The sequence below is a fragment of the Eulemur rufifrons genome, chromosome 2, assembly GCF_041146395.1.
Source record: "Eulemur rufifrons isolate Redbay chromosome 2, OSU_ERuf_1, whole genome shotgun sequence".
In the NCBI taxonomy this organism is placed as follows: Eukaryota; Metazoa; Chordata; class Mammalia; order Primates; family Lemuridae; genus Eulemur; species Eulemur rufifrons.
This window is the reverse complement of record NC_090984.1, coordinates 20881273-20904135: the sequence shown is the minus strand read 5'-3', so window position 1 is coordinate 20904135 and position 22863 is coordinate 20881273. Positions and strand designations below refer to the sequence as shown.

General features: G+C 42.4%; 1 protein-coding gene across 1 annotated transcript in view; it reads left to right on the top strand.

Annotated features, from left to right (window-relative positions):
* PEAK1 (pseudopodium enriched atypical kinase 1) overlaps positions 1 to 22178 on the top strand; it is a 255813-nt gene extending 233635 nt beyond the window's left edge. Inside the window, exons 5-6 of the mRNA XM_069481556.1 lie at positions 2070 to 2815; positions 18273 to 22178. Of these exons, the coding sequence (XP_069337657.1) occupies positions 2070 to 2815; positions 18273 to 19436 (1910 nt within the window). The 3' untranslated portion in view covers positions 19437 to 22178. The remainder of the gene's footprint in view (positions 1 to 2069; positions 2816 to 18272) is intronic.
* Positions 22179 to 22863: the final 685 nt, after the last annotated feature.

Below are 22863 nucleotides of genomic sequence, written 5' to 3'. Positions count from 1 at the left end.
CGTGATGCATGACTGTGTATTAGTATTACAATCACATTATATTAGTGCTTACTGTTGGCATTGCTACAAGGACATGACTTTAGTACCTCTATTCATTATCATCCTCACAACCATCAAGTACCCTCTACTCTGTATGATCATCAGTAGAAGCATGTATTAGTTTCCCAAACAGGTGTCTTAAAACAACAGAAATATATTCTCTCACTGTTATGGAGGCTAGGAGTCTGAAAGGTATCAGTAGGGCCATGGTCTGAGACATTGGATAGAATCCTTTCTTGCCTATAGCTGGCATCTGGTAGTGGCCATCAACCCTTGGCATTCCTTGGTCTACAGCTACATCACTCAAATCTCTGCCTCTGTCATTACATGGTGTTCTCCCTGTGTGTCTTTGTATTCATATGGTGTTTTTTCTTCTTATAAAGACACCAGTCATTGCATTAAGGCCTACCCTAATGACTTCATCTTAACTTGATCACATCTACAAAGACTTTGTTTCCAAATAAGGTCATATTCACAGGTACCAGGGGTTAGAACTTCAACATACCTTTTGGGGGGATATAATCCAACACATAACAGAGCATTATACTCTAACTCTGAGATCACTGAGTAGAAGCCTCATCTTAGTAATATGACTAATTTTAGTAACTTTTATGGAAGTTTCATGATATTTTTCTCTGTCTTTAAAAAATAATGTCCTAGCAGCACAATTCACAATTGCAAAGATGTGGAAACAACCCAACTGCCCATCAATACATGAGTGGATTAATGAAATTTGATATATGTATACCATGGAGTTCTACTCAGCCACAAAAAACAATGGTGACCTCTTATATTATCCTGGATAGAGCTGGCACCCATTCTACTAAGTGAAGTGTCACAAGAATGGAAAAACAAGCACCACATGTACTCACCATCAAATTGGTATTAACGGATCAACACTTAAGTGCGTATATAGTAGTAACATTCATCAGGTGTCAGGAAGTTGGGGGAGAGGAGGGAATGGGTACATACACACCTAATGGATGTGGTGAGCACCATCTGGGGGATGGACACGCTTGAAGCTCTGACTCAGGTGGGGCAAAGGCAATATATGTAACCTGAACATCTGTACCCCAGTAATATGCTGAAATAAAAAAATTAAAAAATAATGTCCCCTCCCTATCATACAATAAGTCCTGAGGTGTAATCTAACACATACGTGTTTTGTCTTCGTCTAAGCATAAATGCTGGAAACTAAGCAGACACGAGTGATTCTCTAACTAGGGCTTGTAAAAGATATTCAAAAGTAGCATCTCTTAAATCACAGTATATATGCCCCCCAAAATAGAATCATTTAAGAGTTTGTGAATGACTGTTTGGAACAGCAGTTGACTGCTCATATACACTGTTCCCCTTGCCAAAGTAACTGGAATCTTACACATAGACCAGTTTAAGCAATGCCAGAATCCATAGTGAAATAAAATAACATGGCTTATGAAATCATATTCATGTGTTGGAAAATGCTATATACATGACAAGTGATATATCTATATCTATACACATATATAGATATATGTAAAAGGACAAGTATAAGAATAGAATAGTATCTTCTGAGCCTTTAATGGTCCCGTTACTAGTTTCAATTCTGTTTTTGATAATGTTCTCAAGTATTTTCTTTATCCACAATGCTATCATCTCTGCTCTGTCACAGTGCAAATATATTTGAGTGTGCGTCATTCCACAGTATTCTGGTGTGGTGAATACAGCAGTCTTGGGAGCAGGACTGGAAAATCTGTATTCCTTTTTGAAAACAAAGCCCATCCCTGAAACTAGTGCCCTGTTCCTCTGGCAAAGAAATGCTGGGACATCATGCATATATGTTGCTCCCACCAAGTCTTGGACTTATACCTTCCACGTTTAAGTATTTGTTCTTTGGTTGTTTTCTTTTCCCATTTTGAATTAAAGCATTGACTAATTCTGACATTCCTATGGCTACTTCACCCATTTCTGTTCAAGTTTCAATTATGAAATGAGATTGAAAACTTTAATTATTCTCTCTTTTTTTTTTTTTTCCTTTTAAAATAATGCAGGGCAATCTAGAGCAGCCATGATACCTCCCAAGCATCCACGGCAGCCCAAGGGAGCTTTGGATGATACCATTGCCTTTGGGGGAAAAACAGACCAAGAAGCACCTAATGCTTCCCAACCCACACCACCCCCACTGCCAAAGAAGATGATCATAAGAGCCAATACAGAGCCGATCTCCAAAGACCTCCAAAAATCCATGGAAAGTAGCCTGTGTGTCCTGGCTAATCCCACCTATGATATCGACCCCAACTGGGACGCCAGCAGTGCTGGCTCTTCCATCAGCTGTGAACTCAAGGGACTGGACATTGAGTCTTGTGATTCCTTGGAGAGACCTTTGCACAAGGAGAGACCTGTCCCCTCAGCAGCAAATAGCATCTCCAGCTTAACCACTCTCAGTATTAAGGACAGATTTTCCAACAGCATGGAGTCCTTGTCCAGCCGGCGTGGTCCCTCTTGCAGGCCGGGCCGAGGCATTCAGAAGCCACAAAGACAAGCACTTTATCGAGGACTTGAGAATCGGGAGGAAGTCGTGAGTAAAATCCGAAGCCTTCATACAGATGCCTTGAAGAAACTGGCTATTAAATGCGAAGACCTCTTCATGGCTGGGCAGAAGGACCAGCTCCGTTTTGGCGTGGATAGCTGGTCGGACTTCAGGCTAACCAGCGACAAACCATGTTGTGAAGCAGGTGATGCAGTTTACTACACTGCTTCATATGCAAAAGATCCACTTAATAACTATGCAGTCAAGGTAAGAAAATATTATAAATCTCATTTTAATCTTACCAACACACTATTATTGGGTTGGAGACATTCCTCTTTCCTCCTTTCTTTCCTCTGTTCCTCCATTCTGCAAGTATTGAGCATCTACCTTACACCAGATAGGATTATAAGCAGGGGGCTTATTTATTATTTAGAGGAGAAAACAGACGTGTAAAGAGACAGAGTTACAACAGTATACCACATGCTAGGATGTAGTTAAACAAGAATTCTGTGGGAGCTTGGAAGGACCTTAACACAAACTCTAGAAGTCAAAGAAGTCTTCTTAAAGTAGATATTGAGCTGCAGCTATTTGTAAGGGGTACCTATAAAAATGAGGTCTTTTATGTACTTTTCACTCTATGTTTCTGTCTTTATTCTCTACCAAATAAGAGACTCTTGTCTGCCCTACTCTGTAACTCCTCAGGTTTCTAGAGAAACATTTTTATAGAGGAAGATAATCAATATTTGTTGATATGCCAGGAACTTTATGTTATGTCATTTAATCTTCTCATCAGCTTTATGAGGATCTTTTTCTCCATTTGACAGATGAGGAAAATGAAGGCTCAGAGAGGTAAGCTAACTTGCTTAGGGTCACACAGCTGGCAAGCAGTAGTTTTAAACACAGATATCTCTGACTTCGTAATTGCACTTTGTCCATTATGTTGCTTATTAATTTCTTACATGTGTATTGCTCATTCCAGACAACCCACTACTTCAAGACAGCTAAAACTCTTGATATCAAGAATTCTTGCCCAGTTATATTCACTGTAACAGTAAGCCATAGGTTTCATCAACATAACAAATAAGGCGTGGACTTTTAAGTCCAAAAGATTTGGGTTCAGATCCTAGCTCTCTCACTCTGTAGCTTTGTCAATAATGGTACCCATCTTACGAGGCTGTTGTTTGATTAAAAGAGAACAAAATGTCCCTGATAAGTGTTTATTTCTTTCACTATCCACTAGCTTCCTTCCCTAGGTTACTTTAAGAGAGTAATAGTCTCTGAGCCTCAATTTCCTCCTTTTTTCAGATGTTTACAGGGATAATCCATCCACTCTGTGGGATTGAGGTGAGGATCAAGTGAGATAATGCATGTGAAAGGGTTTTGAAAAATACAAAGCTCTGTGTAAACTTAAGGTAACGTTCTCCATTCCCTTAGTCCCTTTTTACTGATTCTATTCACTGGTTCAAAACCAATTAACCTATCTAAATGACTTTTACATGTTAATTTGGCTCAGAAGGACCAGATGGTATCTTAGTAAATTAGTGGATAAGGTAAAAGATTGGCCTTACCTGTCTATCAAGACAGAATATATGTTTGGAACAGACCTTCAACTAGCTGCTCTCTGCAGTTGGAGTGCCCACACTACTTGACTGTCTGGTGGCACTGGCAGAGTGACCCCGTGCTCCAGCCCACACTTTTTAAATTAAACTGAGGAGTAAACTACAGAGCGGGGATCTGGATTTGAGTTAATACATTACTATCGAGTCTACCAAGGCATTTTGAGATTCTGTGTAGCACTTGAGAGCTGTTACATCAATTGGGGTTATGGTGCCTTTCGCTATCTTGGGCCTTTATTGCTGCAAGATCACCAATGCAGGATGAGTACCTATTTCAGAAAGGGGCCCTGCACTATCTGTTCTTTCAAAACAATTGAGAAGTAGGGCTTGACTAACTTTATGTATTATTGCCGTGTAATCTTGTCTCCTTCCCAAATCAATGGTCTGGTATTGATTTCTTTGCTTGTAATGATGCAAAAGCAATCTCCAAAGAACAGGTGGCAGGTGGTTATATACTGGGGGTCGTTGGCAGGTTTGAGAAAGGATGTTTTACGCTAAATGCTGAATATAAATGTCTCTTTGAAGACCCTCTTGTGCTTCCAAAAGTGCCCGATTGATTGTACAGCCTTAGAGGAATAAACTACTAAACTATTAGGGCTCTGTGAATCCCACCTTCGCAGAGATAAGCAAAAGAAACCAGCAGTTGGCCCACACAAAAACTCTTTTCTGTTTGTCTTCTCAAAATATCCCGTCCTATGCTAATTGAATTTAGAGTACTCTAACAGGTGTGACTGTCTCTTAAAGAGACTAAAAGATCTTTAAAATGTTGCAAAAGGAAATCAGTGGTAGAATTTAGCAATTTAAAAGCCAAAGGATACTACCCCTACTCCTTAAATACCAAATCCACTGCAGTCTTAGAGTACTAAAATCTTTACTTTGTGTGTTATCTTAGTTTGATCAGTCTGCCATAAGAAAATACCGTAGACTGGATGGCTTAAAGAGCATACGTTTATTTTCTCTTGTTTCTGGAGGCTGAAATGTCCCAGATCACAGCTGCAGCCTATTTGGTTTCCGTTGAGGGCTCTCTTCCTTGTTTTCACATAGCAAGAAGCGGGGAAGAAAATGAGAGGGAGCACATGCTGTGGTATCTCTTCTTACACAGACACCAATCTTACTGTATCAAGGGCCTTACCCTTATGACCTCATTCAACCTTAATTACTTCTTTGTAAGCCCTGTCTCCAAATACATTCGCTTTGGAAGTTAGGGCTTCAACATATGAATTTTGTGGGAGATATAATTTAGTCCATAGCATCCAGCCGTTAGCATCCCCTCCAAATTCATTTGCATGCAAAACACATCCCAATAGCTCCAAAAGTCTCACTCATTTTACCATCAACTCTGAAGTCAGAGGTCGAAATCTCATCTAAATGTCATCCAAGTCAGATATGGGTGAGATTCAAGGTATGATTCATCTTGAGAGAAATTCCTCCCTATCTATGAACATGTGAAACCAGACAAATTATGTGTTTCTAAGATATAACTGTGAACCCAGGCATAGGGTAGACATTCCTGTTCCAAAAGGGAGAAATCAGAAGGAAAAAAGGAAGGAATGATAGGTCCCAAGCAATTTTAAATCCTGGCAAGTCAAATTTTTTTAAATCTCAAGGCCCAAGAATAATCCTCTTTGGTTGCATACTCTGCCCTCCAGCTCACTGGGGTGGCAGCGTCACCACCACGGTTCTGCAGGGCAGCCCCCCCACGGAGGCACTGGTCCCACACATCCTGGCCCTCCAGATCTAGAGAGGCAGCCTCACCCTTTGAAACCAAGGATGGACCAGCCTTGCCCGCTGGGCTTGTGGTAGGAACAGCAGCCCTGAGGTCTCGGTGTCACTTTCAGAGTCATTCTTCCCTTTCTTTGAAGAACAGTACATGTTAGCAGCCAAATAGCTCTATGGTCTAGCAGTTCACCAGCCTTCCTTCATTCCGTCCCACTTTGTCCTTTCTAGTTCAAACTGGTAGTGTCTTTGCTGGCATAATCCCATCCCTGTTCATGGCTTCTGCTGAGATGGCTGATTAAGTCCATTAAGTCACACCATTTTCCTTTTTCTTTTTTTAAATAGAGACAAGGTTGTGCTATGTTGCCCATTCTGGTCTCAAACTTCTGGCTTCAAACAATCTTCCTACATTGGCCTCCCAAAGTGCAGAGATTACACGTGTGAGCCACCATGCCCAGCCCATTTTCTCTTAATGAAACGATTGTTTAACCACAGCCTTGGTGTTCTCTTCAGATCAGGCTTTCACATTTTTTACAATGTGGATAGAGTAGACTGAGAATTTTACAAATCTCTAAGTTCTAGTTCCCATTTGCTCAACAATTTCCTCTTCAATTCATCTCTCTCCTTTTTCATTTTACTATAAGCAGTTGGGAGGAACCAAGCCACTCCTTCAACACTTTGCTTAGAAATTTCCGCAGCTGGAAATCCCATTTCATCTCTTGCAAGTTCTGTCTTTCACAAAACACTAGAACACAGTCCAGCCAAGTTCTTTGTCACTTTATGACAAGGATCACCTTTCCTCTAATTTCAGATAACATGTTCATTTCTTTCAGAGACCTCACTAGAATTGCCCTTAACATCCATATTTCTAGCAACTGTCTGTTTATGGTTATCTGGGCTTTTTCTAGCACGCATCTCAAAGCTCTTCCTGCCTCTACCCAGTTCCAAAACAGCGTCTACATTTTTAAGTATTTTTACAGTGCTACCCCACCTGTCAGTATCAAAATCTCAGTCTTAGTCTGCTCAGGCTACCATAACAAAGTATCATAGACTGAATGGCTTAAACAATACACACTGAGTAGGCACAGTGGCTCACGCCTGTGGCACTCTGGGCGGCTGAGGAGGGAGGATCACTTGAGGTCAAGAGCTCAAGACGCAAATTAGCCATGCACAGTGGCATGTGCCTGTAGTCCCACCTACTTGGGAGGCTGAGGCAGGAGGATCGTTTGAACCCAGGAGTTTGAGGTTGCTGTGAGCTACAATGATGCCACTGCGCTCTATCTGGGGCAACAGAGTGAGACTCTGTCTCCAAAAGAAAAAGACAAAAAGTTATACCTTTATATTTTCACAGTTCTAGGGGCTGGAAAGCCCAAGGTCAAGGTTCTGGCTCATTCAGTTTCTGGTGAGGGCTCTCCCCTTGGCTTAAAGATAGCTGCCTTTTCACTATGTCCTCACATTGTGCAGAGAGAGAGCATGTGTGCACTTCTCTTCTTATAGGGACACTAATCCTGTTATATCAGGGCCCCACTCTTATGATGTCATTTAACCTTAATTACCTCCTTGTTTGGCCGCATCTCCAACTACAGTAATATTGGAGGTTAGAGCTTCAACATACACATGGTTGGGGGGCACAATTCAGTCTATAGCAAGTGTTGTGTTTGTTTTTGTTGTAAAATCCAGGACTTTTCCTGGATTTGAGGGTTTTCCTCTCTCATATTTCTTCTAATCTTCATTCAACATTAATAGCTTTATGATTTGTATTGCTCTTAAACTAAAAGATATCACAGTACAAAATAAAGAGCTTTGGAGTCAGCTAACCTGGGTCCGAGTTCTGAACGTATTGCTGTGTAATTTTAACCAAGTCATGCAACCTCTCTCGGTTTTCACATCAGTGGATACTAACTGCCCTACCTATCTCATAAGATTGTTATAATGCATGTGTTTATATAGTGAAGCTGCTTTTATAAACTATAAAGTACATATAAAATAAAATAATGCATTATTGTTACTAACAATAATGGAAAATTACTGCTCAACATTCTATAGATTATTCACTATTATTCTTTAATATTAGGCATTAGCCTGAGCATATTTAGATAGGTTCTGCACTTGGATATTTTCTTTCTCATTATTTCAAAGATGTAAGCATCTTTTTTTCCTTAAAATCATGAGAAAAAGCTACAAAATGCTAGCAGCCTCAAGAATTTAAGTACTGCCAAAAATTGGAAATAAACTAAGTGCCTGATATTAAGGAAACAATTTAATAGTTATGGCATATCAACCCAGTGGAATGTTTGCAGCCATTAAAATGGTAATTATGAAGACTATATAAAATTATGAAAAACATTTTTTGTAAAATATCACATGAAAATAGCAGAATACCAAATAGTATGATCATTGCTTTTTAAAAATTGACCTACAAAATGGTAATATTCAAATAATTTCTATGTTAGAGTGGTGGTAATTATAGGTGATTTTGATTTGTTAAAAAAAATGATGTCATAATGTCTTTTCAATGGGAAAAAAACCTGAAGAATTAGAGATTTTGGATCATTTGACCTTGAGCTGCTTGAAGGCAGGTATCCTCAGTTATTCATTTCTGTCATCCCATCCTCTAGCACAAATTATAAATAGCTCCTGTTCCATGATACCTGGCTTCTGCACACACTGGTTCCTCTGTCTGGACTGCTCTTCTCCTGGGAGGCAGTATGGTACAACAGAAAATTTCTGCATTGTGATTTGCTGGTGACCTATTCCAGAATCACCTGAGGGATCCTCGTAATGTCATTTTCTCAGCCCCATTCCATACCTACAGAATCAAGCCTTGGAAACTGCATTTGTAGCAAACACCCCCACATAGTTCCTATATACAACATTTGAGTACTCTTGACAAAGTGGTTGAGAATTCAGGCTTTTAAGTCAGACAGATCTGGATTTAAATTGGATTTGTGCTTTACCTACATAGTAGCTGTGTTACCTTGGCTCAGTTACCTTCCTGTTCTATGTATAGTGTCTTCATTTGTAAAATGGAAAAAATATTTCATGCTTTTCAAAGCCATTGTTAAAAATCTCAGGAGTTAAAGTATACATAGTGATGTATATAGTGCTCAGAGCACCATTTGGCACAAAGTTAAGCATTTAATAAGTGGTAGTTATTTATTCCTCCATCCTTTTCTCTCATGTGCCTAGAAAGCACCTATGTGTTCTTGTTTTGTTTTGTTTTTTAGACATTGTCTCACTCTGTCACCCTGGCTAGCGTGCAATGGTGTCATCATAGCTCACTGCAACCTCAAACTCCTGGGCTCAAGCAATCCTCCTGCATCAGCCTTCCGAGTAGCTGGGCTACAGGTGCGTGCCACCACGCCCACTTAATTTTTCTGTTTTTAATAGAGATAGGGTCTCTCTCTTGCTCAGGCTGATCTCGAACTCCTGACCTCAAGCAATCCTCCTGCCTCAGCCTCCCAGAGTGCTAGCATTACAGGCGTGAGCCACCTCACCCAGCCCGTGTCTTCTTTTATCTTCTCATCATGATTTGGCAAGCCACCACCCAACAGATTGGACCGTCTGTTTCTGTGGGCTGCATATTGGCTGGCCTCCAGCCCTTAATTTAACTTCCCTGCTCTTTAAATAGAACTTAACATAAACTTAAACATGAACTTAACTTCCCTGTTTTCTAAATAAAGTCTACCTTGCTTTTTCTCCCTTTCAAAGAATCTGGATAGCCACTGACCAAACACATAATCTTCACAGTAGACTAAAGTCAATTCTAGAAGTGCCTCCACTGTTCTACACAGGAGGAAACTGAGGCCAGAGAGGAACAGTCACTTTTGCGTAGGGACATCAGCTTCATGGCAGGATGCCTCCTGACTCCTAGATAAAACCTTTCCTACTATATCATACCTGAGTCAGTAAACTGGCCCTACCATGCCTCAGGGCTGTCTAGGAGCAGGATGTACAGGTGAGTAAAATTGTGGCTCAGGCTTACTGGGACTTTTTGTTTTTCACTCCTCTCATGAGATCATTTTACAACAAATGCTGCCCTGTAAGACCACATAGAAAATGTGGATGGAGTTACTTTGAAGAAGATGCTAAAAATTTCACATAGGCAAAAAGTACAAATTTCTGAGTTATTTTTCCAACAGTTCCAAAGTTGGGGTGGTAGGCATCTTCTCCTTCTAAAGTATTAATAGTCCAGGTTTTGTTCTCGAGCACAGAGCACACAAAATTCAGTGAAGATGTACACTTCCCTATTACTACTGTGAGGGCTGCTTCCTTTCTTTCAGCTATGCCAGAATCTTATTAAAAGTTTGTAATAGGCCAGGCGAGGTGGCTCACACCTGTAATCCTAGCACTTTGGGAGGCCGAGGCAGGAGGATCACTTGAGGCCAGGAATTCGTTCAAGACCAGCCTGAGCAAGAGTGAGATCCCGTCTCTACAAAAAAATAGAAAAATCAGCTGGACATGGTGGTGTGCACCTGCAGTCCTAGCTACTCAGGAGGCTGAAGCAGGAGGATCCATTGAGCCCAGGCGTTTGAGGTTGCTGTGAGCTTTGATGATGCCACTGTACTCCAGCCTGGGTGACAGCAAAATCTTATCTCAAAAAAAAAAAAAAAAAAAAAAGCTTAAAATTAAGTAGAGGTAAACTTTGGAGACCAGCATCTTTTATTACATTTTTTACTCCAGAGTGTTCATGTATCTCATTTGGGTGGATGCTGAGAAAGCAAGACACCAAATGAAAAAGCATTACAAGAATAACTGTGATTAGTAGGAATTTACAACTCATTCAGACTACATACACAGGCTATTAAATACTGGCTTAGTGGTAAGGAAAAAACTAGAGGGGAAACCACTTCCACTTTCATCATTCAGCATAAATATTTCTAACACTGAAACCTTACAGAAAGTGATCAGCAGGCAGCTACACATACTCATAGCCATCCGAGGGCAGCGTCCATTAGTTTCAGGGCTCAGTGCACACAGAAGAGCCTAAGAGTCTCAAATGGTAATTGGTTTAGAAGGGAGAGGGTTTGGGTGCTCATGTAAACCTGGAGTCAAGATGACTTTTCCAGTGGGAAAAGGGAGCTATGGCTTTAATTAATGAGGTGAGAGGCTATAGTTGAGAATCACAAGTTGGAATTCAAATTAATTGAATTCTTAATCTGAGCCCTGAACTAGTTATTGAACTTCTCTGTGCCTCAGTTTCTCTAGTGTGAACATCCAGGGCAACATTCTGTCAGCCTAAATTACTGGCTCAGGAACACAAGTGATTTTCTTTTGATCCACATGCTGAGTAGGAGAATGAAAAGATTTGGTGAGTATGTCACAAATAAAATGATAAAATCTTATACAGTTGCCATCTTGAATTTCTCTTCTAAGGTCTGAAACGGGTTTCTCGGGCACATGAACATTTTTGCAGCAATTCAAGCTGTAAATTACCTGACCTACCTGACAGGTCTCATAGCAGATTACTACAAAATGGAGTCCTGAGTACTCTGGGCCCAGATAGCATTTTAGATAGTAAACATTTAGTCTATTTTGAATACAGTTGTAACAGCATTGAGAGTATGTGGGTCTTAGCTCTGTAGCAGCAAGTAAAGCAATACTCCTCCTAGGCAGATCAAGGAATTGAGGTCAGTCAGTAATCAGCCTGTATTCTTACAGTGAGGTTGTACCAAGTACTGGGTATCCATTTAGAAGTTGCATGTTTTCATTCTGCAGGAGCTCTCTCCCTTGTAGTTGTGCTTTTGTGTAATGTAACAAAGTAGCACATATGGTATGATACGTGTGATCTTCAATGTTTCTCATTTTTGTCCCTCTACAATTCATTTCCTGCGATATCCATCTTACTTAAGGTTCACTGAGGCACTGCAAAGTGAGATGGAAATGAGATTCCCTGCTGATAAACTGGAAGTAAGCTGAAGGCACACTGGGCCCATAATGGGAAAATAAAAGCTAATATAGAATAATTTTGAAGGGTCCTGTATTTTGTAATTATTGCTTTCTTTTGAGGAAGAGGAGAGAAAATTGAATAGAGTGATGAAGAGCCATGTCATTGTGTGTGGTTGTGGTGTCATTGTCATTGTGGTGTCTGGTTCTGTGCTGTGCAAAATCAGTGAGCCTCCAGGCAGCCTGGACTCAGCAGACAGCCCTCATTGATCAGATTTTATTCTTTTGCATAGTCAGGTCATTCATGAGTCTTTGTTATTCAGATTTGTCTGCCATTGTCCCTCCCTATCACCTTGCCAACTTCCATCTGTTTCATAAAAGCTGTTCATATATTATACCTGGTCTGAGTAAATAAACCCTATGGCCACACTGAATCAGACATGGCCTTTTCTCAGAATTTTTTACAGACATCTTGAACATGTACTATGTGCCTTGCTCTGTGTTGGGCCCTAAAGATTCGAGTACCTGCTCTTAAGACAGACAAAAAGTGTGATGACTGCAATAGTAGAGACATGTGCAAGATATAGAAGTAACACAGAAAGGAAGTTTAGAGTCTTTAGCACATCCTCTCTGGACAGAAGTTAACATCTGAGAAAGGCTTTGAAAGGATGTGCAGGAACCCCTCAGGCAGATAGGTGAGGGTTGAAGAGGGCCCCCAAGCAGAACCCCTGGAGGACAGGAGCAGGGGCCTGGCTGCAGATAGTTCAATATAGTAAGAGCAAGTGGAAAAGACATGGGAAATAAGACTGGAAAGGGAGGTGAGGCCAGGACTTTATCCTGTGAGGATAATGGGGAGCCATTAGGAAGCTGAAATAGGCAAGAGATAGCGGATTTTATTTTTATTTTTATTTTTTTTTGTTGAGACAGAGTCTCACTTTGTTGCCCAGGCTAGCGTGAGTGCCGTGGCGTCAGCTTAGCTCACAGCAACCTCAGACTCCTCGGCTTAAGCGATCCTACTGCCTCAGCCTCCCGAGTAGCTGGGACTACAGGCATGCACCACTATGCCCGGCTAATTTTTTCTATATAGATTTTTAGTTGTCCATATAATGTCTTTCTATTTTTAGTAGAGACAGGGTCTCGCTCAGGCTGGTCTCGAACTCCTGACCTTGAGCAATCCACCCGCCTCGGCCTCCCAGAGTGCTAGGATTACAGGCGTGAGCCACCACGCCCGGCCCGGATTTTTTTTTTAAAGATGGCTCTCTGGCCACGTGGAAGATGTATTTGAAGGGAATCATGTGAGACTCAGGAAAACCAGAAGGAAAGCTTTTGTGGTAGTCCAGGCAAATGATGATGATGGCAATGAAGATGGAGAAAAGAGGATAATTTGCAAGTTATTTAGAAGCAAAATCAATAGGAGTTGGTAATTGATTAGACATAGGTAGTGAGGATGTAAGAGATCCAGAATGAACTTGGTTCATTCAGATTCTGGGACAGCTAACAGAGCCATTCATCGAGAGAAGGAACACTGAGAGAGCAGTGGGTTTGGTGGGAAGAAGAGTTGGAGACAACTGTGGGCTATAAATGTACATGTGAAAGTCAGCAATGTGTCCAAGATATCTGAAGCCATGAGCTAGCCTGCCAAAAGGAATGTGTCAATGAAAAATCAGGATGGAAGAGAGACCCTCCAAACACCAGCACTTCAAGGAACCTTTGGGAAGAAGGGTCAAGTGAAAAAGAATGGATAATACCATTAATCAACAGAATTAATCAACAACTGATTAATTCTGTAGTCATGCCGTTTAATTTTGCCCCATGTCCACCTTTCCCCCTGCATCCTACTTTGTTGTCTTAAACTGAATATCACTTGTTGAAAGGGCAGCAAGATTCATGTCCTCTTCATAGGTCCCAGGCATCGGGGGTGTTCTGAAGGGGTCAGTAGCGCTAGACACATAGCGCTATCTTCTCCTCCCTGGCTGCTTGTAATGGGGCTTGACAGTCAAAGCCCCCCACAGTCTGCTTTTTAGAAGTTAGCTGTCTAGGTTGGGGTTATTACAAACATAAATGCTTTATAATGGCAAATTTACCTCAAAGGTATGCAGAGCGGTTGCCATGAGCAACACAGAAAACGAGCCCCTGAACCGAAATGAATGTTTGGAATTAAACTTTTCTGGTGTGCTTGAGGAACCGTCGCTGAGCTGTTTCCCTGCTGGGATTGGGTGTGTGCAAGTGCTGTGTGCTTTGCCCTGGTTCTGAGGTTTCAGGAGAGGGTCATTTGGCTCTGATTCTGGAAGGCATGGTTATTGGGTTTTGTTTTGTTTTGTTTCCATTTTCCAGTAGATGATTTATTTGTCAGGGGTTGCGGGGTCCCCACTGCCTGTATTTCGGAATCTGGTCAGATTGCTTCAGGATGCTGTGTCTTACAGATGGGAAGTGCTGAGGAACCGTCAGATACTTACACGACTGCTCAGTTGATGTGAATCGATATTTCTCTTTCCCATTCTGTCTTCACTGATCTTTATTAACCCAGACAAGTACCCGATTTCCCCTCCAGCCTCTGTTTTTGCAACAGTATGTTATTCACATTGGTGAGTATGTACCTACCAGCTGACTGGCTGTCTCTTTTGATGTCTCTGACTGACTCCTTTGCAGAAGTAGCTCAAGCAGCCGTGCCCTGAGTGGGCAAGCGGGCGAGAGCCACCAGGGTCCAGGACAGGCTTCTCTTCCTGCGTATGCTCGTCACATGAAGAGTTCCCTTTGCACAAATTTGGCATTGCCGCCTTCATAGAACCAAACACTTGTGCAGAAAGAGGCCCTGTGGTGTACTTTACGAGAAGATTCAACCTTCACCAGCCTGGTTTTGTTCTCCTGCTGCAGTTTCCAAGTAAATGACTCCTGGATATTGATATCGCAGCTCCCTCTAGTGTCACTGTGGCTCAGGCTCTCATAGTATTTTTCTTCCCTTTCGGAAAATGCAGACAGCACAGAATCTGCCAAAATTGGCATTATTTTAAGTAAGTTTTTCCAAACACAGCCAAAACAAATATGAGGTGCCTTTTCTCCCATTAGGAAAAGCAATCTTACATGAAGATATGGGATCATTCCACTCTAGTTTTTTTTCCTGTTTTAAAATTTGGGGGAGCCTAGGAGTCCTGCAGAAATCATTCTTTTCGGGTAATGAATCTTTCTCGAGATTCCTCTGGTTCATGCCAGCTACCCTTTATAGAGAAGGAATGTGAATTCCTTTCAAGAAAGATAAATGAAAATGAGAGGCCACGAGAAAGTTACTTTGATCCCTCATAGAGAAAATTCTGGGTAAGGGAAGAAGGAAAAAAATTTAAAAAACTGGCAGAACGACCATGTCCATTTGTTCTGAAAAGAGTGGCTTGTTTTCTGAAATAACTTTTGGATTAGAAATTTATCATCTGAAGTCAGGTCATTTTGAGTTTTTTAAAAAACTAAAGGAGTCAAGTTATTAATATTTGAAAAATGGGTAGTATGTGGTGCATAGAATAATATAATACTCCTACCTAAATTAACATCATTGCAGGCTCCATAATAAAGATTTATGAGATACCCATCATGTGAAATCCTATTATGGAAATCTCCATAGGTCTGTGTTTGGGTTGTAACTGTTTTCCTGGTTATGAACCAATGAAAATCCCTCTTTTTCTCCTCTTTTACACTCCAGTCTTCTCCTTTTTGCCTTTGCCCTTAAAACTAGAGTGATCCGTTATGCTTCAGCCTGTCTATGTGTTATAAAATGAAGAGATAAGGAGGTGCCTGCCGCCCACTCAGCTAGGCAGAGCATTTTCCTCCAGAGCATCCCAAATGGTGCAACAATTTATCATTTCTTCTTCGTAAATCACTTTGATCCTTTATCTCAAGTTGATCTGTGAAGCTAAACATAAATTCTCTTGTAGTATCCAGGTTCTTATCTGCTCACTAAGCTCTGGAGGACCTTATACAAATGTGTGTGTGTGTTTGTCTAGATACAATTAGAACATCACAATCAGAATATCTTCTCTGCCTCTACTGTTAAACTACAAGGTGGCAAGTTTTTTTCAGCCTGAGTTGGCATAGTGAATACCACAGTTCTCTCTCCTAGCCTTAGGTTTTCCTATCTTGAATCAGAATGTAGTGACACTGGCTTGGAGGTGTTGAATGTTAGCAGTCCCTCTTTACCTGTCTTTTCTCAAACCTGTGGTCAGAGAGCCTCACTGCCATGGCAGGTGTCTGTCAGGACTCAAAAGAAAGCTATATTTTTCTGTCTTGCTGTCTTTGTTGGAAAACATATGAGGATTCTATAAGATTGTGTCACTTTTAACATTTACAAGAGGTTAACTGTTTCAGTCATCATCAGTGTTACATTTGTACCACTTTGTAGTTTACAGATGTACTCTATGTACTCGATTCCATTTAATCCTCACAACAGCCCTATGAAGTAGGTTTCAGTATTCTTGACATTGTTTCCTTTCTTGGGGAAACTGAGACCCAGGGAAATTAGTCAAATGCTCAGGGCTGCACAGCTAATGGCAAGGCTTAATCCCAGGCCTCTTAAGTCCTTGGTGAGTATCCTTTCTACAGTGTGACAGCTAGAGTTTAACTATGCAGTTTCATTCTGCTAAACTTCCTGTAGTATTTGACAGACTGTTTTCAAAGACTGAGGAGTTGGGACCCTTGAACTTTCATTCCAGCAGGCAATGTGATACTGAGCAAATTATTAAAACTGGAGATGGTGTTAATGGTGCCACGTGTTGGATCCAACTCCTATACAACTAAATGATGACTAATACAGGATTTTTAAATACTTGGTGACACATATATTTGCAATACAGCCAACAGTCCAGTATAGAAAGAATACATGTTATGATTGATGAGCATATAGGATTATATATTACACCGAATGTAATGAGCCTTTCAGAGCTTTCCAAAGACAGTATTTTCTAAAAGATATACTACTTGAACTTAAACTCGGCCTGGGGGCGTCTGTTTCAAGACCAGAAGTTTGCTTAAAACAGAAATGCTTAGTGTACCCTCGAACTAATTAGGTAGGTGGTAGAAGACTTGAAGGAGTTTGTTCAGATCTAGATAGATAGATAGATAGATAGATATTTCCATGGCACTGATCACTGATATCAGGTCTCTTTATAATAAATACAGAGAGAGAGAGAGATGTTCTCCCCCAAGACTCCCTTGCCTTTGGTCTTCTTTTTTTTTCTTAATATCTATTTGAATGGAAATCAGAACATGTTGCTACTCAGAACTGGAGACCCATCTGCATCTTCCTAAGAAAATGTACATTTTTCTTTTTAAATGAAAATGACTAGAAAATACTTTTTTTAAACGTTTGCTTCTTTTCTGTATTACTGTAATAAACAGGCCATGTAAAGACTACAGCGAGTGCTTGTTGCTGGAGGCTTTGCTGTCTGTAAATTATGGCAGTGTACTCCTGCTGAGGGGAAGAGTAGAGAATATGTCCCTCAGCTACCAGGGCCGTGGAGGGGACTCAGGACCAGGCTGTTATGATCTGTGAACTAGTGTTGGAGACTGAGTCTTCCATTGTCGGCCACTCTACAGCATGAGGGTGGTAACCCATTTAGGGGTGATTTTGCTTACTTTTTGCTTTTACAACCCTTTAAGACTAGAAATACAATAGTGGTTACGGTATGTAGAATACTTGGCTCATGTTTTTGATCAAAAAACTCTTCTTTGATCCATAACCACTTAATGAAGTGCTTTTTAAAAGGTCTTATTGCCCGAATATTGGGCGTTAAATGAGGCCTGCGAAGAGAAAGCATAAAACTCAAAATTCTGCCATTGAAATGTTGGGTTTGCTCTGACGAGGTCAGACCAGTGATTCTTTCAACCCTTTATGCCCTACCCTGCCAGTGAACTGTGAGTGCCAGAGTTGTGACCATCACAATGACCTTAAAGGTAGGAAAACCCACAGTTTACCTGGCCAGTTGTATTTCTCTCTCTTGACCGATGAGAAGTTGACACAAAGGGTGATGGGTGAGGAAATGAGATATTCCAGTCTACTTTGTGAGCCATTTATTGGCCTGCTGTATATGTCTGGGCTATAAAACTCTTCAAAAAGTAGGTAAGAAATTATTTTGTTGTCGTTCTGTTTTCTAGATGAGGTGCAGGGCATAGTGGAAAGAGCAAGCGTTGGCATTAGATGGCCTTGGGTTTGCACACTGGGACCCCTGGGCATGTTTTTGCTTTTTTTTTTTAGATTCTCAGCCTACTCCAAAGGGTTAGTGTAAGGGCTAGAGATGGTACACTAAAGTGCTCAGCACAGACTGGCACGTAGACAGCCATGAGCGATGATGACTGCCATTGTTACTGTCACTCGGCATGGTACTACCCAGACTCTTTCTAAAGGCATCACTAGATGATCGTTTGTTCCTAACCCGTCACCGTCCAGTTACTCCTCCTTGATAATGCCATACGCCTAGTCATGAAAGTGTGAGTTTTAAATTGTGTTACTTGCTTTCTTCTTTCAGATCTGCAAGAGCAAAGCTAAAGAATCTCAGCAGTATTACCACAGCTTGGCTGTCCGGCAGAGTCTGGCCGTCCATTTTAACATCCAGCAGGACTGTGGTCATTTCCTTGCCGAAGTCCCCAACCGTCTGCTTCCCTGGGAGGATCCCGATGCCCCTGGAAAGGAAGAGGATGAAATGGAAGAGAGTGAAGAAGAGACAAAAGGAGAAACTGATGGGAAAAACCCGGAGCCCTCTTCCGAAGCAGAGTCATCCCTGAAAGAGAGCCAGGGGGTTACGACCAAGAAGCAGAGAAGCCACGTCGTGGTCATCACCAGAGAGGTTCCGTGTCTCACTGTGGCCGACTTTGTGCGAGACTCTCTGGCCCAGCATGGGAAAAGCCCTGATCTGTACGAAAGGCAGGTCTGTCTGCTGCTCTTGCAGCTGTGCTCTGGCCTCGAGCACCTCAAACCCTACCACGTCACTCACTGCGACCTGCGCCTGGAGAACCTCTTGCTTGTCCACTACCAGCCGGGGGGAACCGCCCAGGGTCTTGGGCCCGCAGAGCCCAGCCCCACCTCATCTTGTCCCACAAGGCTTATAGTGAGCAACTTCTCTCAGGCCAAGCAGAAGAGCCATCTGGTGGACCCCGAGATCCTCCGGGACCAGTCCCGCCTCGCCCCCGAAATCATAACCGCCACCCAGTACAAGAAGTGTGATGAGTTCCAGACAGGCATCCTCATCTACGAGATGCTGCATCTGCCCAACCCTTTCGATGAGAATCCAGAGCTGAAGGAGAAGGAGTACACGCGAGCAGACCTGCCCCGCATCCCGCTCCGCTCCCCCTACTCCCGAGGCCTGCAGCAGCTGGCCAGCTGCCTCCTGAACCCCAACCCTTCCGAGAGGATCCTCATTTCAGACGCCAAAGGCATCCTCCAGTGTCTGCTCTGGGGCCCCCGGGAAGATCTTTTCCAGACGTTCACCGCCTCCCCCAGCCTAGTGCAGAGGAACAGCCTGCTCCAAAACTGGCTGGACATCAAGCGAACACTGCTGATGATCAAGTTTGCTGAGAAGTCCCTGGACAGGGAGGGTGGGGTCAGCCTGGAGGACTGGCTCTGTGCTCAGTATTTGGCCTTTGCCACCACTGACTCCCTCAGTTGTATTGTGAAAATCCTGCAACATCGTTAATGTGTCCCGGATGCTGCTTTTACTACATCTTCACCTTCTTCATGTCACCCACGTCCTTCCCCTTCCTAATACTCACACAGAATTCAAGGAAAGAAGAGAGAGAAATCTTCCGTCCCTGTCCATGAGCAAGTGGGTCCATTCAGAAAGGTTATTCAGAGCTCCAAATCGAGTGAGAAGCTGAGTCTGTCTTAACTTTACAGAAATGCAACTGCACAAATGTGCAGTTGCCTCCCCTGAAACACCTTCCATCCTGATAGTCCATAAATACAGGTAAAAAAAAAAAATGAGAATGCACATCCTTGAAGAGACAGCTCCTTTGCTGTGAACTCAGTGAACCAGTGAGCTTTGTCCAGTTCTTCCATAATTCTGAATATCTCCTGTCCTTTTAGCACCAAGTATCTATTCTCACTAGCAATAGACAGACTTAACCAATTTCTACCAGCATCCAGTAAACTCTCACAACAGACTCTTTCTTCCTTTAAGGTATCAGTAACTGACTCTTACCAGGCAGAACTGCCATCCTTAGCATCAGCCCAGTTTTGGTTACCGGGGCCTCTATCCTCCGTTTCAGCAGGTAGTAGAAAGAAAAGGAGAGTTCCTATCCCTTGGGTCACAGACCTGTTTCCGTTTCTGTTATCTATACGTGTGTGCACTGCATGGAAGACAGCCCTAATAGTCTGCCCTCTGCTGCCACTGCCTGGTTCTCTTTCACCTCTACTCTGTCCTCGCTTGCCAAGGAAGTTTGGATTTATCAGCCACTTGTGGCCCATTACAGAGCTGACCCGAGGTGGTGTCACCAATGCCTCAGCAGGGTGGAGTGCAGTTCAGAGCTTACAAATAGCTGGCAGGACATGAGGAGATGATTTTCTTGCATGTGCAATTCTCTAGGGGCCATCAGGGAACAGACTTTAAAATACCATTCTTTGATTGTTGTCAAAACTGGCAGCACTGCAGCCCGGGCTGGCGGTGCCCAGATCACAGTTTCCCCCAAGCAGTAATTGGCCAGGTCCCTTCCACCGGTAGCCGGTGTCAACTCGTCTACCAAGTGCTGTAAGCAGCAGCCCTGAATGAAATGGCTGTCAGTTGAGCTCTAAGATGGCCTTTGAGGGCACAGCGAAGCGGGCTGTTGGGAATGGCCATAAGGCAGGGGAGAGGACGAAGGCCACTGATGAGACTGCTGACCTCTTCAGAACGTTGCCCTCTCCTAGAGAGACTGCCTCCCAGTGTAGGTGGCACCTCGCTCTCTCTCCAATGGCTCTGAGGACAGCTCACGGGGATTTAGATTGCTGAGGCAGGTGACTGAGAGCTGTTCGGCGGGTGTGGAGCCTGTGCTCCTCTCCTATGGATATATGTGCAATTTTTGTATGTATTTTTTTAGCTGTATATTACAGTGTTTATGTTACAACTTCACCTGAAGCGAGATCCACAGAAACCCTCCCCTTCTTCCCTTGGCACATATTTGCGCTAAGAGATGAGTGTCCCTTCCACTGGTGTGTGTGTGTGTGTGTGTGTGTACGTGCGCGTGTGCGTGCTCATGCTTATTTTATTCAAAACTGTGAGTATCTGTTTACTTCAACCTTGAAATCCCAAGAGTCACTCGAACAGTGTGTGCGTGTGTGTACACTTGTGTGTCCGTGTGTGCGTGCACATGCGTGCTGGAAGGCCAGGCCTCTGAGGGAGCAACCTGTGGTGGGGTGGACAGACGTGTTCTCTGCTCCTGGTCGGTGAGGGAGCCCTGGGGCCCTTCATCTGCCAGCACAGAGGTTTCTTAAAGCCAGGACTGGTTGTGCAGTATTACTTAGATAGCACATTAGTGGCCTTGGAAATTTTTTTAAACTTTTAACATTTTTACCAGCCTTTCATGTGATTCACCTATATCAAAGAGGATCAAGAAAGGAGAAGAATGTATTTTATTGTGCTCTTATTTTTTTCTTTTAAGAGAATGGGATATGTGAGGCTCCGCATGGAGGATGTCCTCGTCCCCGTGGCCAGCAGTATAGGACTCCCAGGAAAGAGGGCTGGTTGGCCCACGAAGAGTCTTGCCTCCTCTCGCCGGAGGGCAGGGCTCCGCCCCTAGGAATAGCCGTGGAGTGGGCACCGCTGCTGCTGGCCGGCAGTCTGCTCGCGGTGTCCTGTGGCACGGCTGCACCCCGCCTGGCAAGCTGGTGTTCGCTGCATCTTAGCATAGCCCACGTCACATAACTCCTTGCCTGATCACGCACTGTAGTGGCAGCACACAGACCACCGACCGTGTCAGCCAGCACATTCCCTTAAACTCCCCCACCCCACCCTGGTTTGCATATTGAGACATACCTTCTCAATGTCACTCTCGTGGTGCCTTGCCCCGTGTAAATTTGAATGTTAACTATTTAATGTTACATATTTAATGCAGAATGTTCCCTGGTTTCTCTATTTGTTATGTCTCTAGGTATCTTCTTTCCTTTATTTTTTTCTATTATGACTTGGATCCAATCTTCCTTTAACACATTAACTGCCACGTGAGTTGTATTTAACTCACGCTCATTTTGAGCCCAGGGCCTCGTGAAGCATATGTAACTCCACACGTCTTTTCACCTTGGGAGTTACGTGAAATATTTTTCCAGTTGCATGTAACTCATGCACAGAAAACAATAAAAAATAAATTTTTCATTAAATTTGAAAGGATCATTTTGTTTTCAAAGTTTTAATTGTATTTTCGTAATAAAACACTATGGCCCCAAGGAAAAAAAATTTTTTTCTAGTGTGGCAGTCAGTGTGTTAACTCTATAGTATACTAAGCATGGACACATCCACTACCATTATCTTAGCGCACTGGTAAACCAAGCACCTCTTCACATCAGATGTGTTTAGTACTATTTTTATATTCTAATGTGTTAAGGGCAAAAGATGAATGCCAACTAGTCAGAGAAGGGCCTCGGGCTTCCCAGAGACCGGTGGCTAGATTAATTTTTCTCTGGGTGACGGCCGAAGACTGTGAGGTGGGGAGGGAAGGGGGTGTTGAAGGTTATAGCAGAATAGAGAAATGTTTTTCTAGGCAAGAAGTACTATATCAAATGGTCCTCAGAATATTTTTCCATAAAAAAATTCATTCAGTCTAACATTATCACAACTATTTTACATTTTCATTTTAATTGTAGTAGAAACTTTGAATTTATTCATCAACTGGAAAGAAATCCCACCCTCTTGTAGACACAGATATACACACCCACACACACACCCATTTTATATATATATATATGAGTTTTGGATTGTGACTAGTATAGCACTTTAAGTTTTCTCAAGTATCAACAAGTTATTGCCTTCAATATTGATTGGAAATTTTTTTTTGTTTCTATTGAAGTTTTTATTATAGATTCTTCCATTTATATTGAAAATTTGAACAATTAAGCTCCTATTGAAACTTTTCCTTAAGCCACACGAACATGAA